Raw genomic sequence first — 19,671 nt, forward strand, 5'->3', positions numbered from 1 at the left:
ACTAAAGCATATCTTCCAGAGAAGCATCCAGTCTTCATCTGAAGATATGAAATGATAGCGAATCTTACCTTGGTAGTTTGTTCCAATGGTTAATCAACCTCACTGTTAAAAATTTGTCTTGTTCCTAATTTGAGTTCGTCTGGCTTCATTTTCTAGCCATTGGTTCTTATTATGACTTTCTGTGGTAGGCCTGGTATTTAGTATCTGGTGTTTTCTCCCTGTGAAGGTCCTAGCCACCTGTTGATCTTTTTTTTGGGGGGGGGGGGTTCGGGGGTACTGAGCACTTAGGTATGTCACTGCAAGGCACATTGTTCAGCCCTTGAATCATTTTTGCGGTTCTTTTCTATATCTTCTCCAGTTTTTCAATGCTCTTTTTAAAATGTGGGCACTAGACACCAGAACTGTATCCAGTATTACGTTGTTGGTCTTACCGATGCGGTATACAAAGGTAATATCACCTCTCTCTTCCTACTTATTTATTCCATCTTTATAAATCTAAGGATCAAATTAGCCCCTTTTGCCACAGCATCGTACTCGTACTAAATTCTTATCAGTTGCTACTTTTTAGGGTACTGTCCCCCCATTCTGTAGATATGGCCTGCATTACTTATTCCAAGATGTATGACGTTGTATTAGTCTGTATTAAAATTGAATACTTCTTCCTTTTCTGCATGATTAATAGCTATTTTATCATTCCTATTCCATTGTTCAGATTTCTTTTGATCTTATTATATTTTTAAAAACTGCTTGTTAAAGCAAAAACTGTTGTCCCTGAATATTTCCCACAAGTTTTTAGCTTCCCTTCTTAATTTTCTGTATTTAATAACTTCTAATTTTCTTTGCTGTGTATTGTAGCCCACTTCTCATTTTTTGAAACTGAAACTTCCTGGCTAGCCGATGCTTGAGAACCATATCAGAAATGGGGGATGGAACAGTTAAGAAGAGGGGAGGGCGGAGTTACTTGCCCAGGAGCCTAGCAGACATGACAGGGCAACCAACGTCAGTCCCAGAAAGCCACTCATTGCAGAGACTGCCCACACATGTGCACTGAGCTCAGACAGGCACAGAGTTTGGGGAAGAGAGTTGTCTGCAAGTAGTTGTATTCGAGCAGCACAAGAAGATCCAGCAGTTCTGTGCTGACTGTAGGAGAAAACTGTTTTGCTTCTTGGTCAGAAGTGTCCAGTCAACCTTAAGTACCCAGTTTCATAGGAGAGAAGAGAGGAGGCCTCACAATCCAAATCCAGAGGGAAAGGACTATCTGGAGCATGACCCACTGGGCCTCCCTTACCTTGGAAACCAAGGGAAGGCCAGGGTTTGAGGAACTAACGAGAAAACTTCCTGCCTCACAGTGGGACATCATTACAGGTTATACTAGTCATACATCATGTAGTGAGGACAGAGTTCCTGGGTAAGAAAGTTCAGTCTGATTTCCATGTTTTTAAGAACAGAAGGAAAGCTCAAAAATAAGGTTTATGCTTTTAGGTTGCTAACTTGGTCTGTCTCTGCTGTGTTGAAAGTTGGGGAGGAGGTCAGTTGGTTCATATGATTCTAAAATCTTACCTTTAAAAATGTGCTAATGTTTATAGTATTTAATACATATGCATATTTAATAAACAGACAGCTTATAGCTATATGTATAAGACAAATATTATTTTGTGTAATTCTAAGCTGCTTTTCTAACTCATTATTTTACCACTTGCTTGTCACTTTGGAATTGATTTCTTCAGTCTGAGTGTCTGTCAGTTTCTGTTTACGTAGAGAAGAAAGAACTTTGTGGGTACAGAAACAAACTAATTATATCACTGACAGTGAATGTTGAATATTGCTTCCTTACCTACCGAATAGGTTGATTCACGTGTGGCCCCTATAAAAAATGAAATTAAAAATGAGAACACACAGAATACAGAATTATATAGTTTACTTAAACCCAAAAAATAAAAGGAGATAATTATTCATGCCATTTTGCAAGTACCACGTTAATGTGTAACTTTCTGTAGCAATCATTTAACTTTAAAAGACATGGTTGATCTTTTTAAAAGCCTTCAGTGGTGAGAGTTTGTTTCAGGTGGGATTCTGAGTTAGAACATTGGGCCCTCCTAACTTTCTCTTTGTGCTGCTCCAGCAGTGCAAAAATGGACTTTAAGCTGATTCCCATGTGTCAGCCAGTCCTGACCTTGCACACTCTTCCCTTATACAAGGTTGTTTTAGATTGGGTAGGGGTGTGGCTATAGTGTGATGTAGCCTTGGGGTTGTTGTAACTTGCATCAGAAACTGGCTTAGCTCCTTGCAGCCTCCATGATTGGGGGTTGTGAGAAATGAGTAGCAAGGTGGTAGAAAGCCACCTGCTCCCAGTCCTGCCAGCTAGTTTTCCCCAAAGATTACAGGTTTTCAGACGTTTCAAGGGTCTGAGGGAAAATAATCAGGCTCAAAGGAGAAACCCCCTCTGATCAGCTTTCTTTTCTCATTTGCTATCTGAATGAGAAGAAAGCTGTCTTCCTGAGCATATGTAATAGGCATTGCTTCGGTCCCGTTTCCCACCTGTCTTCAGAGCTCAATGGGCTGAATCCTTCTGGTTGCGCTCCCTGCACCTTTCTGGCTCTTTCAGATTCCCCATTTTGTGTGTGTGAGAAAGATATTAATGTTGCAATAGCTCACCAGGATAGTGCTGCACTTGAATGTATGCAAATCCATGAAATTTGTTTAAATACATGCAGATCTTCGTTGCGCTGGTGTATTGATTGATCATTTGCCATATTGCCAATAATTATTTGCATTAATTAATTAATTGCAATAATTAATCATTTGCCAATGATTGCCAATCATTTGCTAAGCCGCCTCATGGGCATCCACAGACACTTTTGCCTGTCACTACACTATTATGTATGACACCACAGTGGACACACTCCTAGGACATGCTGTCCTATCAGCAGCAGTATGTGCTTCTTCGAAGCCCCAGCCTTCCAATTAGAGGCAGTGCTTTCTAGTCACCTACAAGTGGAGCACCGATAGGGACATCACTCGAAGAAGAGAAGGTTACTCACCCTTTGCAGTAAACTGAGGTTCTTCGAGATGTGCCCCGCATGGGTGCTCCACTACCTGCCCTCCTCCCCTCTGCTTTAGAGCCAGATATATACACTCTGCCTCAGAGAAGGAACTGGGGGTGGTCGGACTGCACAGCGCTTTATATATATATCTCACGCAAAACGTGAGAAGTGGGAGGTGTGCATGTGTGGTCTGAAAGGCACTGCTGATTAAGGTCTCTGATGCCAGGCGCAAGGGGGCCAGTGCACACCGATAGGGACACTCATCTCAAAGAACCTCAGTTATTGCACAAAACAGCCATCAAATCATAATTATTGTTGGTCACTATTGACCTAAAATATAAGTTAGCTGGTATTTGGAACATTTGCATTCAAAAGCTTTGGTCCTTTGAGGTGGCCTTTGGTTAATGGGTCAGAGATCTTGGGTTCAAATATCCAGTGAGGCATCCAGAAAAGAAAGATTTAGCACCTATGTGCCTTGGACATTTATAAAAAATCTAGATAGAACATTAAACAGGTTAATCTTTTAAATGACAGTGTTTATTTGCAGAAGTAGACAGGGTGCCAATATGAATGGTAAAAATATTACAAAGATTCAGGAGAAAAGACTAAGTATTAAGTACAGTTCTGTTCTATTTAAAGACAGTTTTGTAATTTTTAAAATTGAATTAACTTTGTGTTCACTGAAGTGTGAGATTATGAGCCATACATAATATTGGCAGGGTGATGAGTTAGCTTCCCACACATATCAGTACCCTGACCTATAAATCACTGCAGTTCCTGTTCAGGTGTCTTAAAGGGAGGAAGAAAAAAGGAGGATTACTATTGCAAGCTGTGTCCACAAAATGAGCTTGAAATGGGAAAATGAGACATCACTCAGTAGACTGTTGAAAGGTTCAAACAATTTATGCTCCCTTGGCTCCACTTAGCAGTTTGGGACTTACATTTCCCCTCACTAGGGTTTGAATAAATCCATGGGCTCTGCTGAGTTCTTTGGACTTTACTTCCCCTCAGTGGGACTTAGATGCCATGCTCTTCACCTTGAGTTTGGCTACTTCTTGATGTGTTGGGGGAGGTATTGTCTCAAGCCTATTATGTTATCAAAATGAACTAACACTTACAGAAAACTGTATATTGTCCCTATATGATACTTTTCCTTCTGTGCAGTGAACCACTTAATAGTATTGACATGTACACTTTTGGGCTATATGAGGGCTGGTCTACACTATTGCTATAAATCGATCTAAGTTACGCTACTTCAGTTAGATGAATAATATAACTGAGTTTGACGTAGCTAGATACATTCACCATGGTGTTTACTCTGCGCCGGGTCGATAGGAGATGCTCTCCTGCTGACTTCCCTTACTCTTCTCGGGGAGGTGGAGTACACAAATTGATGGGAAAGCGCTCTCACATCGATTTAGCGGGTCTTCACCAAACCCGCTAAATCAACACCATCTGCATCAGTTGCAGCAGTGCCAATCTACCGGTAAGTGTGGACATGGCTGAGTTACTGAAATGAATTGGTCAGTTCATACCTCGTAGAGCTATTCTTTTATCTGCTCTGCAAACATAGGAAGCCATCACTGCATTCATTTGCGCTTGGTTCATGCTTTCAAGATTGTTTTCACAATCTTTATCTATTAAGACTTACTCTTTCCTTTTTTAAAAGATAGCAGCTGTACTTCTGTAGAACAATGTGAGAGAGGTGCTGATATGCTGTACTACTGTATAACAGTCAAGTTTGAGCCCTGATTCTGTCTTAGGTCATTGTTGATCTGCAACTCATAGTCATGCCAGATTTTGCAGCATTCTGTGGTGGTTTTGAATTACAAAAATAGGAGCAAGGATAAGGAAGTGCAACTCACTTTCATTTATGACCAAAACATCATTAGCACTCTGTTTTCCAGAGGTGAATAATTAGTGTGTTAACTCATTGGATACCCTACATCTGAAATTCCTATCCTACTGCATCCACCATGCTTTCTACCTAGGCATGCACTGGAAGTGTATTTTATCAACTTAGTTTGTTCCTTCGAAGTGGTATTCAAAAAAGAATTAAAAATATATACAAGAGGTGTGCTAACCATCACTATGTAATCACTTTTTCTGGGCATTCTTAATCACATTCCTCAATGTACTATGTATATAAATTGTAAGGACTTCAGGACAGAGACCGTGTCTTCACATTTGATTTTACAGTTTGCTGCAATATCAATAATAATCCTGCATGAAAATCTGTAGTTGGATATACAGGCAATGCAAGATTTGAGATTTCCAATGTTCATAATTCAATCTTTTTTTTTGTTTTGTTTTTAGAATTTAATAAAACATCTTCCTGAACAAGAGCAGCTAAATACGCTATCCAAATTCAAGAGTGAATATAATAATTTGTCTGAACCAGAGCAGTTTGGAATTGTGGTGAGTACTAGCCCATTGCTGCTATTTTTCACTTGTTTTACATTAGTAACCAGTGTTGAAGTGTTCTCACCTTTTTGTTGTTCCTAATTATAACCAGAGGCAGAAGCTGGAGGAGAAAAGTGATGGTACTTTCTAGATAAATATCAATTGACATATCTATAGTTCCATAAACCCCATTTGTTATATTGTCCTTTGTCTCCTCATTGAAATAAAGTAACTATTAATCATATAACTTTTCTACAGCAAAATCGTTGACAATGGCCATTTCTGTGGTAGAATTTTCATAGATATCTAAAATATGTTAACTCTATAGATATTTTGGAATTTCCATGGCAAAAGTCATTCTGTAACGTGACAAAATGTTTAAAAAAAAAAAATCAAATGTTTAGTTAAGATTTCCACACCAACTTTCTGCTGTCAATCCACCATGTATGGGCAAAAAACCCTTTTACATCACCACACTAACCTAACTGTGTCTTTGGGCATATGTTTTACAGCATATTTTCTCATAATACAGCTTTTGCTCACCTTTGCAAATCCATAACAGGATGAGTGGGTCACATCATTTTCCAAACACACAGTAGAAGGAATATAGAGGGGTAAGTGAAAGGGTGCAAGGGTAATAGTGCTCATCTGTGTCATGATGGGAAAAACGGTGGGCGAAGTAGAGACCCGTATTTGGAGATTATTGATCTTAATTCTCAATGCCTTTTATGAAGTACTAGTTTTAAAATTAATTTTGATTTGTCACTTTTTTCTTTTTGCAAGTCACCTTAGTTCTACCATTAGGCGCAAAACAAGTGGCCTCTGAAGCATTCCAGTCAGCTGGAACAGTTCTTTTTCCCACTAAATGTCAGGATTTGAGCATATACCAGGATGAAGTGTTGATGGGAAATGGGCTTTGTGAAAAGGACTAGTGGAGTATAAAAGTTTTGGTGAGGAGGGCATCACTGATGTTTAGCAATAGATTGATGACTGGAATATGGTGAGTAACCTTTGTAACAATAGGAACAATGCTACTAGGGAGGAAGGCAAGCAGAAAGGGAGATTGGATGTGGAGACAGTGCTGGGTTCTCTACTCTTCTTCCTCCCTTCCCAGTCCAGTGCATAGATTCATCCCTTCATTTCTTGTATGGAGTCTGCTATTGCATAGACTCTGAGATTCTTCCTCCTTTCCACAGCAGACAAGGGAAGAATGATATCAGGAGAACAGAGAAGTAGACTCTTCAGCAGGTGTTTTCAACCTTTTACTTGCTGAGGCCCCCCTCAACATACTATTAAAAACCCCAGGACCTAGTGGAGGTAGGGGAGTGCGGGCCAGGGCGAGGGACCCTTGGTCATAGGCATAGTTTGACTTCTATTTTGGGGGGGCAAAGGCTGTCGGGGCTCGGGTCAGATCCGCACAGCAGAGTCCAGGGAGGAAGCGCCACCTCCATCCCCGACTCAACTCATCAGACCACCTAGCCTATCTGGGTTGTGGGGGTTGCAATCAAAAATATAACTCAAAGGGGGGACTCAGCTCAAAAAGTTTGAAAATGGCTCAGGGTGCAGGCAGGGGGGAGCTAGGGGCTGTATTGGGCAGGGGGGTAGCTCAGGGTGCAGGCAAGGGGTAGCTAGGGGCTGTGTGCAGCAGGGGGGTAGCTCAGGTTGCAGGGAGAAGGATAGCTAGGGGCTGTGTGCTAGGAGGGCTCCCCCTGCGGTGGTTGCTCCCCGAGGGCTCTGCTGGCCCCAGAACTGGGTGTGCCCCCCCTGCCCCAGGAAGCTCTTACCAGCTGCATGAGCAGTCAGAGGGGGCTGGGAGCTGAGGCACCAGCTGCAGATGGGAGACTGCCACAGCTGCCCGCTCAATGGCACCACCAGCCAGAGGAGCAACTGCCCCGCACTGCCTGGCTCTGGCCCCCCACAACAACCTGGCCATAGAGCTGGGCCTGAGGGGGGCAAGTGGAGAGGAGAAGGTGGGTGGAGCTGTCCCACTCTGGGTAAGGCACTGCAGTTTGGGGACCACTGGTCTTACCCAGTTTGACTGTTCTTAGTAATTTGTACTCTTTTTGGGTATCAAAGTTAGGCTGGCTAATTCATTATTCTCCAGAATGTCCTTTTTTGACTTTATAAAGATAGGCACTATATATGCTCTTCTGTAGTCCTCTGAGACTGCACTCATCCTCCATGAGATATGAAAGGTAATTGCTAATGGTTCAAAGATTGCTTTGGCTAGTTCCTTAAATACTGAAGGGTGAATTTCATCATGTCCTGCCAGCTTAAATACATCTAATTTATCTAAATATTCTGTAACCAGTTATTTCATTATTTTGGTCTGAGATCCTTCCCCCTTGTTGTTAATATTAATTGTGTTAAAGTATCTGATTACAATTAACCTTTTTAGTAAAGACTGAAGTAAAATAGGCATTATGCTTTTCAGCCTTCCTGTGTCATCCATTATTTGCTCTCCTTCCCTATTAAGTAATAGACCTATACTTTCCTTTGTCTTTTTCTTATGTCTTACTTTCTCCTCTTATTGCCTTTTATGTTCCTTGTTATTTGTAAATCATTTTGTACCTTTGCCTTTCAGATTTTGTCCCTAGATGCTTATGTTATTATTTTTTACTCATGCTGAGCAAATTGTCCTTGTTTCCACTTTTTGTATTTTCAGGTCTGGTTTTGAGGTTTTTTTTTTGTTTGTTTGTTTTCTTGTTTTTCTTTTTAACTCATTGTGGCTGACTGATTCTGCAACGAAGTATTCTACATAAATGAAAAGAAGAAAGGTTTAAGATTGTTCATCTGCAATGTTCAAACAAACACAAAAAATCCTGGCAATCTAATATATCAATATTTTCACCTAATGTTTAAATTGCCCATCATTTCATACTGTATGTGTACCTCTGGTCATGTCTTAGTCTAATTAGCAGGGATCTGAACGAGCACTATAATTACTTCTCTTTTATAAACATGAAGAGAAACTAATGGGCAACAACTGCAAGCACATTTGTGCTCTTATGTAATCATACAATGAAAGGAGCTAACTTGCTAAAGATTTGTTTCATTTGAAAGGGAAAGTTTATATATAAAGTGAGGCAGATGTATTTAGAAAAGAAATTTAAACCAAAAAACCAACCAGGGGGTTGGACTAGATGACCTCTTGAGGTCCCTTCCAACTCTGATATTCTATGATTCTATGATCTCATCAATCTTTAATGTGGATCAGTGTCCAGATCACCTAGGTAGTATAAGTTTCTTTATTTTTGATTTTTTTTTCTTGATGTCAGAATCCAATTTCTATTACAAATCTGATACTTTTAAAACTGCCATGTTATGGTAATTGATTTCTTGGGATCTGAAATGCATGCTCAACTCTAGTTGGGTTTTATATCTGTGTAATTTCAGAAATAACTTCGGATGCATTTATCCAAAACAACAATACCGCTGTCTTCCTTCTGAAGTAAGGAAGCTTAAAAGTCTATTATGATTGTCAAATCTAGTTTTCTGATATTCCAATTCTGCGAATAGTGCTCTATTTGATTTCATCTATGCACTGTGATAATTCCAGTTGCTTCTCTTTCATACCCAACTATGGAGTTTTCCTCTGATCTGCAGACTTAGAGGCACAATGAGACTTTTAAATGGGTGGGATAGGTCTTGGCTGTGTCTATTATGGAATACAGCCCATTTTGTTTTGCTATCAAGTGAACTTGCACAAAGTCCTTTGACTTCCTGATTTTTCAAAAAACCGTTCAAGGTTTTTCAGGTGTTTTCTATAGGTCACCCAAGTCTCACAACTACAGAGGAGAGTTGGGATTATCACCGCTTTATAAACTAAAAGTCTAGTGTGTGTTCTGATGATGTGATTGTTGAACACCTGGCGAGATAGTCTGCCAAAGGCAAGGCTGGCTCAGCAGGTTCCATGTTGAATCTCAATATCTATGCTGCCAAGATAGGCCAAGTATTTTACATTTTTCAGTTCTTTGTCAATATAGATCTTCCTTGCTGGGTCTGATGATTGACTGGGAGCTGGCTGATGAAGAACTTTTGTTTTGCTGGTGTTCAGAGTTAACCCTTTTTTTTTTTTTTTTTAAAGCTCAGTGTTCACCTCTTCCATATATGGTTACTGCCCTTTCTGATCTTTACTTTGCGAGGCATTTTCAAGGCCAAGGATAGCTTTTTTTGCTTCACAGACTTTTCCTCACACTGAGGCCATATAAAGGCAGAGAGGTATTTTGCTGTAAGAACTGTAAGAGCAAAAATGCCCGTCCAACTCAGTCCAGTTTCAGCCCTGTGTGTAGGCATTTAATGGCTGCCTTTGCCAGAAAGGAGGAGTTCTCCCTCTCAACTACAGCGCTCCATACCTCCCCCATCTGCTGCTACTAGTACAGTACATCTGCTTCTAATAAGGACATCTTTTACTGCCCATGGATCAGGGAGATCAAGTATATAATTATCACTGTTCAAAACAGACCATACTGTTGCTGTTTTTCACAACTCTGTGACAGGGAAACTTCAGTTAACATCCTGGAATAAGGTACCTTCTTATTTTTATGACTTAGCAAAATTCTGTTCTATATTTTATGTTCCTACTAAAGCACCCTTGGGGTTGTGTTTTTGTTTGAGCATGCTGGAAGGCTGTTCTCTTATTGCCATTTATTCTCCTCACTTCATGTTTGAGAAAAGGCAACAGCGAATTTACATGGAATCCTTCTAACTGGACATTAAGGAGTTCCGCTTCTTGAGCTCTACCTGTCTGTGTCTAAGAATCCAGATAAGGCTCCCTTGATTCAAGCCAGGCTATTTCCTGGGATTCTCTCCTTGACCTTTCCCACTTGGCTTATCCAGAATACCTTGTCCTATTTTGGGAGAACACTTCATCCAGTTCTCTGGGATCCAGAAAACCTCAGTTCAATGCCAGATTTAATCACTCAGGTTCCTTCATTTGGCCTACAGCAAAGCTACACTGAGTTGATCATAGTATAGGGGGTTGGGTATATGGTGTACCACACATCCAAAGTTAAACAGAAAACCTCTTCCTTTATGTACATTTACATATTACATTGAATTTATTATAACTTGCATCACACGTTTTGGGACTGACTTGTTTACTTTGTAGGAACCAATCCCTGCATAGCATTCTCTGTCCATGCATTGTCCACTCTCGACCTATTCTTTATTTCATCTTTATAGTCCTAACTTACTTTGTTCATTGTCCCTAGCCATCACGGTGTTTCTGTTTATTTTAGCTAGCACAGACACCCTGACTCCAATATACTGCTTGCTAAGGCCCTGTTTACAACTTAATCTTCCATTCACCTTCCCAATCATGCCCGCTAAGAAATGAAGCAAGTTTACTCCTAGGGGAATTCTGCACCACTATGAAAGTGCAGAATTAATGTCCCCCACAGATTTTACTCTTTCTCCCCCAGGCAAATAGATTGACACACCCCTCTCACCCCCCCCCCCCCATCTGGGACCCCCCCCTTTAGCCAGACCACCCCCAGCTGAGTTCCCCCCCCAATGAACAACTGCTTTGCTGAGCCCCAGTGCCTTGCACCTGGACCCCCACCCTGCTTAGCCCCAAACAACGGCACCTGGACCCCTAACCCAGGAAGCTGAGTTAATCTCAGAATTGTTTGGATGTTAATTGATATTGCTGCACAGACTGACACAAACAATAGCATGATATTGGTTTTAGTTTCCTTTGAATAAAATTAATGAATTTTTTTTTTTCAAAAGGATAAAATCAATGTAGAAAAATGTTTAATTCTTTTTGGAGTGTATTACAAAAAATATGGGAAAAGAAACTATAACATATAAAAGTACTAAATATCTATTGGGTGATTTCATTATAGCTTGAAGTACCATTAAAGTCTATTTTGGGGAGAATTAACTATTTAAAGCTTGTTCTTGAAGAAAAAATTAGCAATTTTAGCAGAGAGATTCTGTTGACATTAATGAGAGAATAAATCTAAATTTCTGAGGATAAATAATTTGGGAACTGTAATTAACATTTTTTAGTTTTTGCATGTGTCAGTTCTTCAGGCTGCTTGTTCTTCAAAAGAATTTATTTAGAGGAGAAAAGACTAATAGTGTAAGCAAATGTATTTTTATCGATTTTTATACATTTAATCTATGTGTGTGTATTACTCCAATTAAGTAGTGGAAATAGAAATTCAAAAGATTTTGTAGTTTTCTTTTATGATAAGCACTGCAAGATTTGCATGATTATCCAAGGCTCGCTTTGTAAATAAATCCCTTAGAAAAACTTGGCAGCTGGTGGAATATTATAACTACATATTTATTTCATTCTCTGTAATATCATTGAAAATCCCAGGTGAGCCCTGCTCCTTGAACTAAAATCCCTGTGAAGGGCTCCTTATTAAAGAGGAAAACTGATTTTTTTTTTTTTTAAGTGGCTACCACTTTGACTGACTACCCCCCACATTGTCTAGAAAAGTCTTCCTCTGGAAAAGGACTATGCATGAAAAATGTCAAGTGATTGCTTTGGCAAAATTGGAATTGGAGAGTGGAGGGATAGTCAAAATCAGACTTGCAATGGAAAGTTGACATGTTTAACTATTAAGACAGTCTAAATTCTGGAAATGTATTTATCCTCCAAATTTACCACCAACTGAGGCAAAATTGATATTCTTTTATTATACAACATTTCTATTATAAATATTTTATCAGCAAATGGCATTACATTATATAATTAGAACATTTTAAAATGAATCCCCCATTTTTTAAATCTTCCTATGCTGTATTTTCTTCCACGTTTGAGCCTTACCAGGCTGAGAAATGTATGCACCAGAAGTTACAACAATTGTACATATGTAATGTGTTGACATTAACATATTGATCATGAACACTACAAGTTTAAAATGTTCTACTTTGGAATGTATCATCGTAAAAGTTCCATTTGGGTGTTCATATTTATTGCCGATGGTTTCCATATCAAGATATTTTTATTTGCTTAGTGCCAACAATATCCTGGATCTTTAACAGTATATAGCAATGCCTGCCACGAACAGTTTACAATCTAAAAATTTTTACACAGTTGACAAGAAAAAGGCTGGTAATTACAACAGACATCTAACTCAGCATGGTGTCTTAAATTCAAACTATGTTCTTGCTGCCATAGGTATCACCAGTAATAAAGATTTTATGGGTCAAATGCTGCCCTCAGTTACACTAGCACTGCCCTATTGTCCTCAAATAATACCTTTGCTGCAACACTACTGCATTTAGTACGTTTGCACAGGTATACATGAGGATATAATTTAAAGACAATGGAACTGCAGAGGATGTTCTGCTAATGTAACTTTCATTAACAATTTTGTTGCACAATTGTCAGAATAGATTCCAGTTCACTGTTTCAAATCCAGCGTCGCACTGGAATTCCAATAGTAGTATAGCACAGGGATCGGCAACCTTTGGCACGCGGCCCATTAGGGAAATCCGCTGGCCGGCTGGGACGGTTTGTTTACCTGCAGCATCTGGGTTTGGCTGATCGCAGCTCCCACTGGCTGCAGTTCGCCGTTCCAGGCCGAAGTGGGCTGTGGGAAGTGGCGTGGGATATTGAGGAAGTTTCTTTTCTTCACTGGGGAAAGGGATTCTACTCTCTGGGGAAAGGGATTCTACTCTCTGTACTTTCTGATCCCCAAGTCCAAGGGAGGGGTGAGACTTATCCTCAGTCTCCATTGTCTCAACAAATACATCAAGTATATGAGACTCTGCATGTATACCCTGGTTACTATTCTTCCCACATTGAATTGCAATGACTAGTTTGTTGCTCTTGATCTTCAAGACACCTATTTCAATTAGTCGGTTTTCCCAGGTCACAGGAAGTTCCTGAGATTCCTTGTCACTGGTCAACACTATCAGTACATGGTTCACACTTTTGGCCTGTCATCAGCCCCATGCATCTTTACCAAATGCATGATGGTGGTAGTGGCCTATCTCAGAAGGAAGGGAATTCATGTCTCCCCATATCTAGACCATTGACTAGTCAGAGGCAGATCTGAGGAACAAGTCCTCAGTCATGTCCTGTTCAAACTGGACCTCTTCAACCAACTGGGGTTGAATTTGAACAAAGCAAAGTTGACAGTGACTCCAACTCAAAAAGTGAATTCACTAAAGCTCTCCTAAACTCTATGAATTTGAGGGCCTTTTTTCCACACAAGTAATTCCAGGCAATTTGATGCCTTTGTCTGGCTCTCCAATCTCATCCTTCGAACACAATCTCTGTAAACCTGAAGTTACTAGGGCATATGCCACATGCACTTATTTGGTTCAGCATGTGAGATTGCATCTTTGTCATCTTCAGTCATGGTTGAAGTTGGTCTATTGCTTGATCTGCCAGTCATTGGACAGACTTGTCTGAGTGCTTCCAGATAAGGACTGGGAATGGCTGAGCCATTACAAACATTGAATCTATCTCCCCTTGTAAGTATTCTCACACTTGTTATCTAACTGTCTGTACTGGGCTAGCTTGATTATCACTTCAAAAGTTTTTTTTTTTTTTTCTCTTAATTAATTGGCCTCTCAGAGGTGGTAAGACAACTCCCACCTGTTTATGCTCTCTGTATGTGTGTATATATATCTCCTCAATATATGTTCCATTCTATATGCATCCGAAGAAGTGGGCTGTAGTCCACGAAAGCTTATGCTCTAATAAATTTGTTAGTCTCTAAGGTGCCACAAGTCCTCCTGTTCTTCTTTTTGCGAATACAGACTAACACGGCTGCTACTCTGAACTCTCTACAGTGGTTGGGAAGAACAATGTGTGCCAAGGTGTTACCTTTGCCCATCCTCTGCCAACCAGAACAGTAGTTTCCAATGCCTGCCTCCACAATAGGTTGTGGAGTGCATCTAGGAACGTTAAATGTTCAGGGTTTGTGGTCACAGACGGAAATGTAGTGCCATAGCCGAGTACTGGAGCTTCAAGCCATTTACAGTGTGTGTTGTGCCTTCTAAGATCAGTTCAGGGGAGTAGCAGTCCACATACTCACCAACAATAGTACTGAAATGTATTATGTGAACAAGCAAAGAGGAGCCCCTACCCCAACTAGCTTTGTCAGCTATTGCAACAAAGGACAAGAAGTGCCGTCAGTTTTGTTCCTGGGTCAGACTCAGCTCAGGTTCTCTAACCGATGCCTTTCATCTGAACTGAGGAACGGACCTAATGTTTACCTTTCCCCCTATTCTGTTCATTTCACAGGCTATCCTCAAACTGAAATGGGACCATGCCAATCTAATACTGCTTTTGCCAACTTGGCCAAGACATTGTTGGTTCTCTGACCCTCTCAGCCTGTCTGTTTCATCTCCCAAATTTCTTGACCTGCTGACTCAGCATTTTGGCCAGGGTTTTCCTTTGGTACTGAGGAATCTACACCTCATGGCCTGGATGGTACATGGCTAGATGAGGAGGAAGGGCAGTGTTTGGAAGCAGTTCAGAGGATCCTGCTTAATTGTAGAAAAACATCTATTCGCTCTATTTATTGGCTAAGTGTGTTTTTTGGTTTGGTCAATATCTCAGGGAATTCAACACATTTTGGCTTGTGTTTAGGACATTTTGGACTGCTTGTTGCATTTGAAGTCCTTGGGTCTGACTCTCTCAGCTCATTGAGGGTTTGCTTGTCAGCAGTCCTGGTGTTTCATCTTCTGATCCAAGGAGAGTTGATTTTCTCCAACTCCATGAAAGTGAGATTTCTGAAAGGTATTGTCTGACAATTTCTACTTGTGAACGAAACTGTCTGATTGTGGAATAATAATATTGTACTGGTGGCCCTCATGTGTCTTCCATTTGAGCCGATAGCTACCTGTTCATTGTCTCTCCTCTCCCAAAAGGCAACCTTTCTTGTGGCTGTAACATCTGCAAGAAGAGTCAGTAAATTAGCCTTAATGATAAAATCTTCATATACTTAGTTCTTCAAAGAAAAAGTGTCATTAAGACCACATCCAAAGATTTTGTCCAAAGTGGTTTCATCGTTTCACCTTAAGCAGGTTATTTAATTGCCTGTATTCTTTCCTAAGCTGCACTCAAATGCAGACAAGCAGCATCTCTGTACGTTAGATGTGAGGTAGTGCACTTGGTGTTCTATCTGGAAAGGTCTAAACCATTTTGTTCATTACCTTGACTACTATGTCGATCAGATAAAAGGTCAGCTGGTCTCCTCACAGATGATTTCCAGGTGGTTATCTCCTGTATGGAGTACCTCAGACTACAGCCCCACAGATATTACGGGCTCATTCAATGAGAGCACATCTGACATCTGTCACATTTTTCAGTGATGTTTCATATTGGATATTTGCAGGGCTGCTACATGGTCTTCTATGCATATTTTTACCAAACACTATGCTATTACCACAAGTACAGCAAACTTCAGGAAGGCAGTTCTGCAAGTCATTGTTTAAGTAGACTCCAAGCCCCACCACCTACCTGAACTGTTTGTGAGTCACCTGAGTGGAATACATGCCTGCAACCACTTGAAGGAGAAAAGACGGTTCCTCACCTGTTCTGTAACGGTTGTTCTTCGAGATGTGGGTGCAGGCATGTATTTCACAGCCGGTCTCCAGCTTTCCACATCAGAGTCTCCAGCCTTGGATTGCAGTGTGAATGAACAGATAGGAGTTGAGGGGTGGGGTACTAGGGCCAGAGGGCATGAGCACTACCACAATGAGTGCTGCTAAGCCAGGTTCTCTGGTTTCAGTGTGCAGGATGTGTGCATGCCTGAGTGGACTACACATCCACATGCACATCTCAAAGAACAGCAGTTACAATAGAGGTAAGGAATGGTCTTTATTTTGGCTCAATTTTCCAATATACTCTTCTGAGAAACCCTTTGCCGGGAGTGATTCAATCTTGGATTTTTGCTTTCTATATCTGCTGTTTTGCCCGTCAGCTGGTTAATAGATCTATTTTAAAACAAGAGGTGTTCTCAGGGAAGTGTACCCTATCTTTCACATCATCCATTTCTTATTCATTTTTTGAAAACTAAGTTTTTTTTCAGTTTCAGATTAGTCACTTTTTTTGTCTTTGAGTGTAAAATGTCCATTGGATTTCTGATTCCCTTAATATAAGCCCTTGAATTTCCATTAAACTAATCCGCTTCCACTGCTTTGGTTTATTCTTCCTGGGCAGTAAGCTCAGATTTTCCAGCTCATTTCTGTAGGAACTTTTGCTCAGCCAAATATCCATCATCTTAGTATATTTGCCACTTTTTCCCTGAAGAAAAAGGCATCAAGCGTCTTGAAATGAGTGAGAGAAGAGCCCAATAAAATATGAATGTAGTACATAACTCTTGAGTTCATCTTTTAGGCTGCTGCCCTCTTCAGGCATATTATTTTGAGTATTTAGTGGGTTAAACCCTTAGAATTTCTGTATTGATTTGTTTTGATCTTGTGCTTGAAAGCAAAAGACCAAAACAATGTTATATGCCTTCTAAGCAGTGGCTAAACAGATAATTACTGCTTTTGTGGTTCATAAAACTTTTATAGTTTTTTACATTTTTTTTCCTGGATTTACTTTCACAATTAAAGATCTGTTACCCTAAAAGAAACAGCTAGAGAAGACACTTACTAAGATTACTTATGATATGAGTAAGCAATATTATATGTCTAGCTTCAGCTTGTGTTAATCAACTTCTGTTTGTAGCCTTATAGACATAGAGGGTACAGTAGTAAACATTTCAGGTTCCATTTCAGGTTGTTTGTTGTTGTTTGGGATTGTTTTTATGACTGTTTAAATGGCTTTTGTGCAATTATTTCTACAATTATCCTCTTAACTCATTTTATCCTTTTATGTTAGCTATTCTTATTGCAATCAGTATTGTGTTAATCTTGTATTACTCTTATCTTCCATTGCAGACTTTTGGCTTTTCTGGAGATAAAATACTTTATTTTCTTGTATTTTTTTTCCCTTCACTTGCTCCATCCTGCTGTCTTGCAACTTAGATATTATCGGATACTACTGTTTTCTTTTTTTCCTGCATACATCCTTGAAGTATTCTATACATGCTGTTAAATCTGTTCTATTGTATATTCTAGTTTATCTCCATGATGTTGCTCTTGAGCTGAAGTTGTGTTGAATGTTATATTCTGTTGCTCAAATATTTGGCAAAGTGTATTTATGCTTCCTAAAATCTAGATCAGTTGAATCTTTGATTACTATATTTAGTACTTTCCATTTCATTGACTTACTGAGATTTATTTTTCCTAAGTTAATATCTTAACTCTTTTCTTTTATATTGAATTAGTTATGACCAGTCTTTGAGTCATGTATGCTGTAAAACCTATTACTAGCCACCAAAAGGACTGCTGCTTATACTGCTTTTTAAAACAGGTAGCCACAGAACATCATGGAATTCTAACGTGATAGAGCTCTGGAAAGGACTAAGGTTTTACTGAAAGGTTTCAGAGTAGCAGCCGTGTTAGTCTGTATCCGCAAAAAGAAGAACAGGAGGACTTGTGGCACCTTAGAGACTAACAAATTTATTAGAGCATAAGCTTTCGTGGACTACAGCCCACTTCTTCGGATGCATATAGAATGGAACATATATTGAGGAGATATATATACACACATACAGAGAGCATAAACAGGTGGGAGTTGTCTTACCACCTCTGAGAGGCCAATTAATTAAGAGAAAAAAAACTTTTGAAGTGATAATCAAGCTAGCCCAGCACAGACAGACAGTTAGATAACACGTGTGAGAATACTTACAAGGGGAGATAGATTCAATGTTTGTAATGGCCCAACCATTCCCAGTCCTTATTCAAACCGGAGTTGATTGTGTCTAGTTTGCATATCAATTCTAGCTCAGCAGTTTCTCGTTGGAGTCTGTTTTTGAAGTTTTTCTGTTGTAATATAGCCACCCGCAGGTCTGTCACTGAATGACCAGACAGGTTAAAGTGTTCTCCCACTGGTTTTTGAGTATTTTGATTCCTGATGTCAGATTTGTGTCCATTAATTCTTTTGCGTAGAGACTTGTTTATATTTATATATATAATGTGTGTGTGTGTATGTAAATATGTGTGTATGTATATATATGTATGTAAATATGTGTGTGTGTTCTGCTTTCTGGATATAACAGTTTTTCTAATAGTCTTTTAAATAAGTAATTGAAAATGGATTTCTTTGCTGGTGACACCTGGATGGTGGGGAACGTTTAGTTATTACAATACACAGATTCTGTCTTTGCCCTGGACTCCAGAGGAAGAAAGACAAAACACCAGGAATGACGTTTAACTAAGCTGCAGCTTTATTAAGTAACACATCCTGGGACTATCTATCAATAAATCATCCAGAGCAGGTCATCCTTCCTACTGTAATCCATTCTACCTGGTAGGGGTTGCCATCTCCTCCTCACCCCATAAATCTGATTGCTGCACTGTTGCTGAGACCCCACTTTTCTCTCTTGTCTGAAAGTTAAGGAGTGGGGAAGAGGTGGTTGTCTCCATGCTGTACCAGTCATTAGGAACACCAAACCCATACCCCTATTTTTAAGGAGTTGCCTTCTCTTAATCCAGTTCCAGTGTATCAAAGAATCATATTCACTATGTCCACTGAGAGGTGCCAACAATTTTTATTCCTGCTGAAAGACTCTTAGTCTTGACACTTCTTCAAGGTATTGTGGGGCAGGCTAATTTAAGTCCCTAAGTCAAGGTCAGACCACTGGACCCTTTCATGCTGGTTGCTTTTCATGTGTATTGAAAAGCAACTGGCCTATAAACTACTACTACTAATGAAATGTACTATATTAAGTTGAGGGAAAGTGTCAGAAACCAGAGATCCATGATAGGCTTAGCTTTATAGAATGGCATGATTAATAGCATAAAACTAAATAGCTAGTTCATCTGTAATAAATTGAGTGGTATTTGAAACATTAATGAGAATAAAGAAACAACACGAGTCTTAAAGAAGTATTATTGGCAGAATTGTGTATTCAATCTGGAAATATACAAGCTAATAAATCAAACGAAAAGAACCGAAAACAGATATTTAACGGGAAAGACAAACCTGGAAAAAGGTAGTGTGGAAAAGGAAGTAGTGCTAGTAGAGGACAGCAAATTAGGTATGATATTACATTTCAATATGGTTGCAAAAGAGAAATTTTGATGAGCATACTGAAATGTGCTGCTTCACAAATAAAGCATAGTCCTTTGCACAGTACTGAAGATACTGTACCTCAGACTTGAACCTAGATAGGAAACGGAAATTGGAGCTTTA

The 19,671-nt window shown here is 39.7% G+C and overlaps 1 protein-coding gene across 3 annotated transcripts in view; it reads left to right on the forward strand.

Moving 5' to 3' along the window:
• Positions 1-19,671, forward strand: part of DIAPH3 (diaphanous related formin 3) — a 502,952-nt gene that overhangs the window by 253,810 nt on the left and 229,471 nt on the right. For all 3 annotated transcript variants that reach the window (XM_065581159.1, XM_065581157.1, XM_065581158.1), the window contains one exon: positions 5,361-5,462. In XM_065581159.1, the coding sequence (XP_065437231.1) occupies positions 5,361-5,462 (102 nt within the window). The remainder of the gene's footprint in view (positions 1-5,360; positions 5,463-19,671) is intronic.

The sequence above is a fragment of the Chrysemys picta genome, chromosome 1 (assembly GCF_011386835.1).
Source record: "Chrysemys picta bellii isolate R12L10 chromosome 1, ASM1138683v2, whole genome shotgun sequence".
In the NCBI taxonomy this organism is placed as follows: Eukaryota; Metazoa; Chordata; order Testudines; family Emydidae; genus Chrysemys; species Chrysemys picta.